The 10,267-nt window shown below is 32.0% G+C and overlaps 1 protein-coding gene across 7 annotated transcripts in view; it reads left to right on the forward strand.

Annotated features, from left to right (window-relative positions):
* Positions 1-10,007, forward strand: part of LOC115889312 (translation initiation factor eIF-2B subunit epsilon) — a 29,759-nt gene extending 19,752 nt beyond the window's left edge. For 5 of the 7 annotated variants that reach the window (XM_030909271.1, XM_030909273.1, XM_030909275.1 and 2 more), the window contains exons 10-11: positions 5,453-5,617; positions 9,642-10,003. In XM_030909271.1, the coding sequence (XP_030765131.1) occupies positions 5,453-5,617; positions 9,642-9,857 (381 nt within the window). In that variant the 3' untranslated portion in view covers positions 9,858-10,003. Of the gene's footprint in view, positions 1-5,452; positions 5,618-9,641 lie in introns of all 7 variants that reach the window. The other 2 variants (XM_030909269.1, XM_030909276.1) reach the window with 1 other exon arrangement.
* The last annotated feature ends 260 nt before the right edge of the window (positions 10,008-10,267 follow it).

Consider the following 10,267-nt stretch of genomic DNA (forward strand, 5'->3'; position numbering starts at 1 on the left):
AGATGTAGAATGTAGTATGTTTAGGAGGGGAGTTGATCACCGCGACCTTATAGATCTATTGTGTGTTCCCCTTTCTTGAGTTATAACGAGTTATAACTCATCATACAGTCTCAGGGCTTTAAGAAAAGCCAGTATCTGAGACGGCTCCACAGAGGCCAGCTCTCCATTCTCGACATCAGACGTACCAAGGTTCATGGCACGAATGGTCGTCGTCTCGGCGCACTCAGTGATAAGGTGTTCTGGTGTTTCCCCATTTTCCCCACAAAATCTGCATTCGCCGTTGTTTCTCAGTTTCAGCCTACTGAGGTGTTCGTTGAGGAGATAGTGTCCTGTTAGAAACCCCGTGACAATCCGAAGATTGTTTCTTCAAAATATCAAAAATTATTGAATTCAAAAAAATCAAGGAAAACCTTTGATTTTTCTCGGTCATAAGTTCTGAGGAACTTTTTCGAGTGTCTTAGACCGTTGGAGGACACCCATTCCAAGTTACGGATGGAGTCTTCCAGATTCTTCAGTTCCGCTTTCGGTTGGTTCCCGTTTGCAAAAGAAAACGGTTCTGGTCCAGTTAGTGTTCGCTCCTTTTCTAGCTAGATCATTTGATTTTTCATTGCCTTCTATCCCTTGGTGAGCAGGCACCCAGAGTAGGAGGACTTTGTTTTCTTTGCCTAATTTGTTAAGCTTTTCCAGGCATTCTTTGACCAACTTCGAATTGATAGTTACTGAGTTGATCGCGTTAAGTGCTGCTTGACTATCGGATAGGATGGCAATTTCCTGTTTTCGATAGTTCCTATCTAAGATAAATTGTACGCATCTTTCGATAGCGCAAATTTCTGCCTGAAGGATACTGGGGTACGGGTTAAGGGGGTAAAACTAGGGGCGAAAATTTTTATAATTTTTTATGTAAAATCCGTTCTAGGACTAGGAGTATGAAATTCTGTTCAGAGGTCCCTTAAATGATGAAAGTGAGTACCTAGAAGGGAATTTTAGGCATGCATCACCTAAAAAATAAGGGATGAAAATTTGTACAAAAATTTGTTAAAATCGGTTTTAGAAGTATGAATTTTTCAGACGTTCCTTATGTAACGTAATTTAGCACTAAGAAGCAATTTTTGGAAATTCGCCCTCTAAGGGTGTGAAATGAGGGGATGAACATTCTGGAACAATAAATTCTGTTCAAGGAATATGAGAATTTGCACAGAGGTTTATTATGTAGCGTAATTGAATAATTAGAGCGATTTTTGGAATTCATTTCTTAAGGGGATAAAACTAAGGGTAAAAATTTGTATAATTTTTATGTGAAAATCCGTTCTAGGACTAGGAGTATGCAATTTTGTACAGAGGTCCCTTAAGTGATGAAAGTGAGTACCCAGAAGAAAATTTTGGATATGCACCCCCTAAAAAATAAGCACTCCCTATAAAACAATTAAAATAAAAAAAAAATGTCTAAAAATAAAAAAAAAGTTGGGGTGGACCACTCTTATCACTTAGGGGTATAAAAAATAGATAACCTGGGAATAGGTTGTGACCAAACCAAACCAAACCAGACCTACTGAATTACATACCTCTCGGCTACCTTATCTAATATATATATATATATATATATATATATATATATATATATATATATATATATATATATATATATATATATATATATATATATATATATATATATATATATATATATATATATATATATATATATATATATATATATATATATATATATATATATATATATATATATATATATCTTTTTATATATAAAAAATAACTAATAACAACCTATTTTCAGACCTACTCAATATACATAATAAAATTTCATCAAAATCGGCCAAGCCGTTTCGGAGATGGTAACAAAAAAACAACCCCTATTAGAAAATAGGGGATGATGGTAGAACGGTGAAAATTTTGAGTTGTTTGTATTTTTTAAGGCCAAATAAAAAAATATTTTTTTTTCAAAAATAAAAAAAATGAGGGTGGGCTACCCTCTCGGCTACCCTTATCACTTAAGGGTATAAGAATAGATAACAACCTATTCTTAGACGTACTGAATATACATATAAAATTTTATCAAAATCGGTTAAGCCGTTTCGGAGATGGTAACAAAAAACTTAAAAAAACAACCCCTATTAAAAAATAGGGGATGATGGTAGAACGGTGAAAATTTAGGGTTGGCTGTATACCCTTATCACTTAAGGGTATAAAAAAATATATAACAACCTATTTTCAGACCTACACAATATACATATAAAATTTCATCAAAATCGGCCAAGCCGTTTCGGAGATGGCAACAAAAAAAAATAAAAAAACAACCCCTATTAAAAATAGGGGATGATAGCAGAACGGTGAAAATTTAGGGTTGTTTGTATTTCTTAATGCCAAATAAAAAAATAAAAATATTTTTTTCTTTTCAAAAACTAAAAAAAATGAGGGTGGGCTACCCTCTCGGCTACCCTTATCAGTTAAGGGTATAAAAATAGATAACAACCTATTCTTAGACGTACTGAATATACATATAAAATTTTATCAAAGTCGGTCAAGCCGTTTCGGAGACGGTAACAAAAAACTTAAAAAAAACATCCCTTATTAAAAAATAGGGGATGATGGTAGAACGGTGAAAATTTAGGGTTGTTTGTATTTTTAATGCCAAATAAAAAAAATTAAAATATTTTTTTTTCAAAAAATAAAAAAAATGGGGGTGGGCTACCATCTCGGCTACCCTTATCAGTTAAGGGTATAAAAATAGATAACACCCTATTCTTAGACGTACTGAATATACATATAAAATTTTATTAAAATCGGTTAAGCCGTTTCGGAGATGGTAACAAAAAATTAAAAAAACAACCCCTATTAAAAAATAGGGGATGAAGGTAGAACGGTGAAAATTTAGTGTTATTTGTATTTTTAATGCCAAATAAAAAAAAATAAAATTTTTTCACAAAATAAAAAAATGGGGGTGGACTACCCTTATCACTTAAGGGTATAAAAAATATATAACTACCTATTTTTAGACGTACTGAATATACATAAAAAATTTCATCAAAATCGGTTAAGCCGTTTCGGAGGAGTACGGTAACCAAAACTGTAACACGGGAATTATATAAGATAATATTGTTGCGAGCCGGTGTGGACTCGACCTAACCTCACAATATGGCCCGCCCTCGGATGACCTTAACATCGCATAGACACCGCAATGATTCATTCGTTCGAGAAGAATCGAGACCCACTAGAATGGACTCGTACATACGAGAACATTCGAAAACCTTCTATGCGCCTAACGATCTTTGGACTATTCTAGATTTCTTTTACCTGTCGGTATAAAAGCCGGCGGCAGTGGCCTAGAGAGGGCAGTTATAAATATACAGTTGACGCGCTAAAATTCAAAATAAATTCTTAGTTATAAATCGTTTGTAAATAGTTCTATAAGTCGTTTATCGTTATTAGTTTTGTTAATTAGTATTAAATAAATAGTGTTTAAATAAATTGTGACTTTCTATCCACACGGAACCGACGAAAAACGTAACAATATTATATGTAAACTGGGGAGTGCGGAGAACGGAAAGACTGATTATAGCAATAGATAAAATTTAAAACTATAATTTAAAACTATTCAAGAAAGTACACACAAAACAAGGCAACGCCGCGCGTCTATTCGTTCAATTCCGAGCAAAATAGCGAGGTCCCACGAAGTTGGGGCCTCGCTCGCCAAAGCGAGCCCCATCGACAGGTCAGATTTTGATGCGAGACGAGACTTCTAGGGTATTAAGATATTCTTTGATACTAGGTATTTACTTGATATGGTTTATACTTCCTTTCCTATAAATAATCATAATCTTAAATCATACAGGATGAAAGAACAAGAACTGTCCTTAAATCAAATCTATATTAGGTATTTACTTGATATGGTTTCTACTTACTTTGCTATAAATATCATAATCTTAAATCATACAGGATGTTTAAAATTCTACGCCAAACTTTCTAAAATATAAAATATTTTTTCTTTGCTTTTTTTTTGAATGTGTATATTATTATTTTTGTATATTATTTTTATTTTAGATGGAGAACTAAAAAATGAACATTTTTTGTATTTAAAGTATTTCAGAATTTTTAATGGTCTCGCAGATACACGCAGTATTATTTCATATGGCTCTCACAACGGTAATATACGAGAGAAAAATCATTGGGTGGATTTGATAAAAATGTACTGTGGAAAATGCCATATGAAATATATAACAGCGATTATCTGCGAAACCGTTAAAAATGTTGAAATACTCTAAATAAAACAACTGTTAATTTTTTAATTCTCCATCTATTGAAAAAATAATATACAGGGTGTTCCATTTTAAAAAAACGAAGAAAAATTAACTTTTATTTTAGAAAGTTTGGCGTAGAATTTTGAACATCCTGTATCATTTACGATTACCATATTTATAGCAAAGTAAGTACCGAGCATCTAAAGCAAATACCTAATACAGTTTTGATTTCAGGACAGTTCTTGTATTTTTAATAATTTTTTTAAAAAAGGTTGAAAAATATGTATGTCTTATTTATACAGGGTGTCCCAGAAATAAGTGCAGGTATTTTTACTGGTGGTATAGTTCAACCCCAGAAACCCCTATGAGGTGTCTTTTTTGCGAATTTTTTTTTGAAAATTCGAAATTTTTTGAAAATTTTTTTGGATTTTTTTTAGCTTTTGTTTCAAAAAAATTTCTTGATAATATAGCAACATAGGGAGTAGATTAAATTTACAAGAAAGAAAATCCAGAAAAGATCCAGTGGTTCTCAAAATTTTAGCAAAAACTCATTTATTTTGGAAATTTTCAAAGTAAAATAACTCCGTTATTTTGGACTTATTTGAAAAACGATAAAGAGAAAATATGTTTCTTTTATCGAAATCTACCACCCCTTAAAATACTTGCACTTATTTCTGGGACACCCTGTATTAATATCTCTGAAACTATCGCAATATTCCTAAATACATCCTAAAATATACTTTAGGTTTGCACTTAAACAAAATTAACAAGTTTTTTATTCTAGAAGCCGGATCTTGTACATAAAAAAGAATGTTCTTTTATGTAAGCGATAAAAGGACTCAGAACCAACATATCACTGAAAAATTGGGTAACATTCATTCTGTTATAAAAATACACAATTTAATATGGGCCAGACGTGGCTACCCTGAAACTCGCTTTAATATTCGTGGCACTATCTACTAATAATAACGCAAATCACGCCCAGGAAAAAGTAGTGCATTTTTAAAACTGTATGTACAATTGCTAATTTTTTAATGATATGTTGCATAGTACCTCTGGTTAATATGTACATAGTACCTCTGGTACCACTCAATTAATTTCGCTAGTATTTAAAGTATTGTTGTTAATGGTGTCACCCTAATCAGGTTATTTAGATATGTTCCTTGTATATATTTCTGTTATTTTACTGTTTATAGGTGAATTATAATGTTATAAAGGCAATATTAATAATATCACAAAAGTTGCCTTCAGGAACACAATATTTTTCTGTCATGACTCAAATGTTATGTTATTTTTCTCCACTTCTTAAGAACTACATTAAAAATGAGGCAGCAATGGTTGATTGTCTTCAGGCAGTTGAGGTATGATATATATTTCCATAAGAAATACTAAAATCAAAAATACAACATCAAGAAAATAAATTTTTAGTAATACAGTCTGTGCAAAATTGTTATAGTAAGTGAGAATTAAGTTTACTTTTCCACAATATACAGGGTGGTCCGAACTGTATTCCGGAAACTTTGGCAGCATATTCTGCAGATAAAAATAAGTAAAAAAGTTCGTATAAATGTATGTCCTAAAATGCTTAGTTTCGGAGATACAGGGTGTAGAAGTTTCATTTTTATTTCGATTTTTTCCAAATAATTTCTGCGGTAACGTCAATATTTGGATGAAAATTGGTGTCTGGGAGTTTTTTGACATGAGAAATTTGATTTTGATGTCAATATGACTCCTACTAGTACCCTTTTAACTGATTTGAAACTTTTCGTCCCTATCTGTATAAAACTACTGAGTAAAAAATACACATTTACAACTTTTTTACGTAAAAAATGCTTTTTAGTAAAAATCGCTACGAGTACTGGTTTGCGAGATATTTGGAATCTAAATTATCAATACCTGTCATCATTGACATAAATTAAACACGATGACTAAATAGTTATTAGACTGAGATCATAAATTTGAAAATTTTTGTGCCAAAAGTTCAACAAAAACTTCCCAAATTTATTATTTTAGTGAGACTACTATGTATCTACTCAATGTGTTTATTTTTCGTCAATAATGACATGTATTGACTATTTCTATTCTAAATATCTTGAAAACGGTTGCTGGTAGCGATTTTTACAAAGATATATTTTTCACTTAAAAAGTCATAGAGATGTATATTTTTCCCTCGGTAGTTTTATACAGATATGGACAAAAAGTTATTACTCTTCAAACCAGTTAAAAAATATATAGGTGGCGCCCTCTACCTGTAGGAGTCATATTGATATCAAAATCAAATTTCTCATGTCACAAAACTCCTTAACACCATTTTCATCCAAATATTGACGTTACTTCAGTAATTATTTGGAAAAAATCGAAATAAAAATGAAACTTCTACACCCTGTATCTCTGAAACTAAGCATTTTAGGACATACATTTTACGAACTTTTTTACTTGTTTTTATCTGCAGAATATGCTGCCGAAGTTTCAGGAATACAGTTCGGACCACCCTGTATACAGGGTGTCCCAGAAATAAGTGTAAATATTTTAACTGGTAGTATAGTTCAACCCCAGAACACGCCTATGAGGTTTTTTTGCGAAAAAAAAAATGTTGAAAATTTAAAATTTTTCTTGGCATTTTCCGGGAAATTTGAAAACACTTTTTAGTGCCACTTGTTTATTCACCTGAGATTTCACTACGGTGTATCTAAACCTTGCAGTGTTGCAACCTCCTATGGTATCCACATTCTACATAGTTCTACATTTATAAATTCATAGACATATTTCTACTCAAAAAATTAGGATTGTTAAATTTAATCTTTTATCAGTGCTCATTGTTAATATTTATAGAAAAAAAAACATGTGTGAATTATTTTTAGTACTTACCCTTTCAATGAAACTTAACTAAAACATTACGTTTATGACGTTATTACAGTTGAGGGTTGGAACCTTTGGTGTTACACAGCAAAATAAAACACTAAATCACCACAATACACCAAAACACTTTTACTTTTACACTGGACGCGCGTTTCGCTAACCATGTTAGCATCATCAGCAGATGACTATAAACTTAAGATCACTAATCACCACAATACACCAAAACACTTTTACTTTTACACTGGACGCGCGTTTCGCTAACCATGTTAGCATCATCAACAATCATTTATAAACTTAAGTTTATAATCATCTGCTGATGATGCTAACATGGTTAGCGAAACGCGCGTCCAGTGTAAAAGTAAAAGTGTTTTACTTTTACAGTGTAAAAGTTTTGGTGTATTGGCGTTTTATTTTGTTTATGACGTTTACGAAAATCTTTGTTATGCTGCAAAATAACGTTATTTTGGGATAAATTTAATAAAATGATTCATCATATTATTCACAATCAGGTCACAAAAAAGAAATTCCTAAAATGTTTATCGTAATTTAGAATTCAATATATCGATAACAGCCCAACGAATAATCGATTCATTTTTGTTTTGTTTGTTTTCTTTCATGTTTTTCTGTTTTATTTGAACCACTGATTTACAAAACACCTTGAAAAGCGCACATTACTTTGAATACCTTTCTGAATAAATAAACGTTGAGAATTGTTGTCTGACTACGAACTACTTTCAATCTAAGAAAATACATGTGTCACTCAACAATTTTACGTATTTTGTTTTTTCGCTATTTTTTCGATGTATTTCGACAATTCCATCAACAGCACAACCGTCGACCAAGAGAGCCGCGCGTGAACTGGTACTGGTCGGATTGGTCCTTTGAGGCGCCGCGCCGTCGTGGCGGGCTTGCGTCAGACGACGATGTTAAGCAACGTTGCCGTAGTTACAACAGTTCCAAATGAAAGACATTCGAAGCAATCAAATTCGTATTAAATTTTAAAAATAAAACAGAGAAACATGAAAGGAAACAAACAAAACAAAAATGAATTGATTATTCGTCGGACTGTTTTCGATATATTGAATTCTGAATTACGATAAACATTTTAGAAATTTCTTTTTTGTGACTTTATCAATAATCAATTCATTTGTGTTTTGTTTGTTTTCTTTCATGTTTTTCGGTTTTATTTTTAAAATTTAATAAGAATTTGATTACTTCGAGTGTCTTGAATAACTATTCTTGAAACTACGGCAACCTCGCATGACGCAAGCTCGACACGGCGGCGCGACAAAGGAGCACTTACCAGTTACCACTTTGCCAGTGATGCAATGCGCGGCTCTCTTGGTCGACGCCACGGTTGGGCTGTCGATGGAATTGTCGAAATAGATCGAAAAAATAGCGAAAAAACAAAATACGTATTTAAAATTGTTGAGTGAAACATGTAATTTCTTAGATTGAAAGTAGTTCGTAAAGTGGCGGTAAGAGACAATAATTCTCAACATTTATTCATTCAGAAAGGTACTCAAAGTAATGTGTGCTTTTCAAGGTGTTTTGTAAATCAGTGGTTCAAATTGTGATGAAGCCTATATGAAAATAATGTGTTAAAAATGGGGACTGTTACTTTAGCAGTTATTTATAATAGCATGTACAAGTAAAGCAGTACAGTGAAGTGTATTTTAGTTAAGTGTGTATCGAAAAAGAGAACTGTCACAGTTACATCGATCTGTCATAAGTATCTTTTTTAATGTTGGGTAAGTTTTTTAATTTAACTTTTTTAACTTTTAAACATTTAACTTTTAATTTATTTTATGTAATAATATCACAATCTTAAAAATGTAATGCATCTCTGCAGGTGTTGTGATTTTATGACTTACAACTTAACAAGTATAGCTAGAGACGTGAGAAATATAAAATAACACGTGACCGGTGCTATCCCCAAGTCTCTTCCTATATTTGTTCAACTGTAGTTTTAAACATACTTTCTTGTCCATATGGCAACACAGTGCGTCGAATTAACTGAAATCCGGACTTGATCCGGGTAATTGAATGTAGTTGGCGATAATCTGCCGGAGCCGGCGGTTCTCAAAATGTTGCGATTATTTTTTTAAAATTTCAAAGTTAAATAACTCGGTTATTTTCAGTTTATTTTAAAAATGGTAAAGAGAAAATATGTTTCTTTTGACCAGATCTACCACCCCTTAAAATATCTGCACTCATTTCTGGGACACCCTGTATAAATTGTAAAAAATTAAAATTATTTATTTTCACACTATCGAATTTTCTGCAATGGCCTTTAGAAATCGACATTTTTGAGCTAACGTAATCGGTATATGATACTCTATTCTATATTTTGTAATAAACAAAAAACATAACCAAGGTAAGATACAGCCTAGGTATGTTGAAGAAATTCCTTTGTTTTTAATTACTCCGAGTAAAAAAAAATCTCATTTGTTAAAAAGTTTTTGGCCCAGTCGGTATATAAAGAAACTTTAGAATAATATACTATTTAGTGTTTTGTTATTTTAGGATGTAGCAATATCGGAGAGCGATTTGAAAGACAAATGGATTATTTTTCTATTAAAATATTTGTATGAAAAGGACTTTTTAAATGAAGAATCAATCTTAAAGTGGTTTGCTACACTTAAAGAGCATACTAAACTGCACACTCAAGTCAAGCCTTTTGCTAGTTGGCTACAGGAAGCTGAAGAAGAGGATTCTTCTGAAGAAGACGAATCTGAATGAAATTCTTCTGAAGAAGACGAACGTTACTAAAACTTGAAATAATATCGGATTTATTACGGATTCCGTCGATCCTTAATGTAAACACGATGAAACTAACTAATTCATTACACCCCTATAATCATAATAAACTACTCCATTATGACACGCTAACAACTTAATTGATTTTGCCGTTTTTTCCGATTTCTGACTCCTTCACCATTTACTTAACTCAAAATTTCTTCAGTATTACACAAAATACTTTCAATTAAATTTTTTTTCCCAAAATTTAATTTCAATATTAACTACCGTTCTTCTTGGAGCCCTCTCATACGCCGCGGAGGCTCCAAGGAGAATGACCGTTTGTATTGAAATGAAATTTTATGAGCATTTGTAGGTTAATTTAGAGCACTTTTTTAAAATATAGAGAGTTC

This window comes from Sitophilus oryzae, unplaced genomic scaffold (genome assembly GCF_002938485.1).
Source record: "Sitophilus oryzae breed Bouriz unplaced genomic scaffold, Soryzae_2.0 scaffold_813_pilon_pilon, whole genome shotgun sequence".
In the NCBI taxonomy this organism is placed as follows: domain Eukaryota; kingdom Metazoa; phylum Arthropoda; class Insecta; order Coleoptera; family Curculionidae; genus Sitophilus; species Sitophilus oryzae.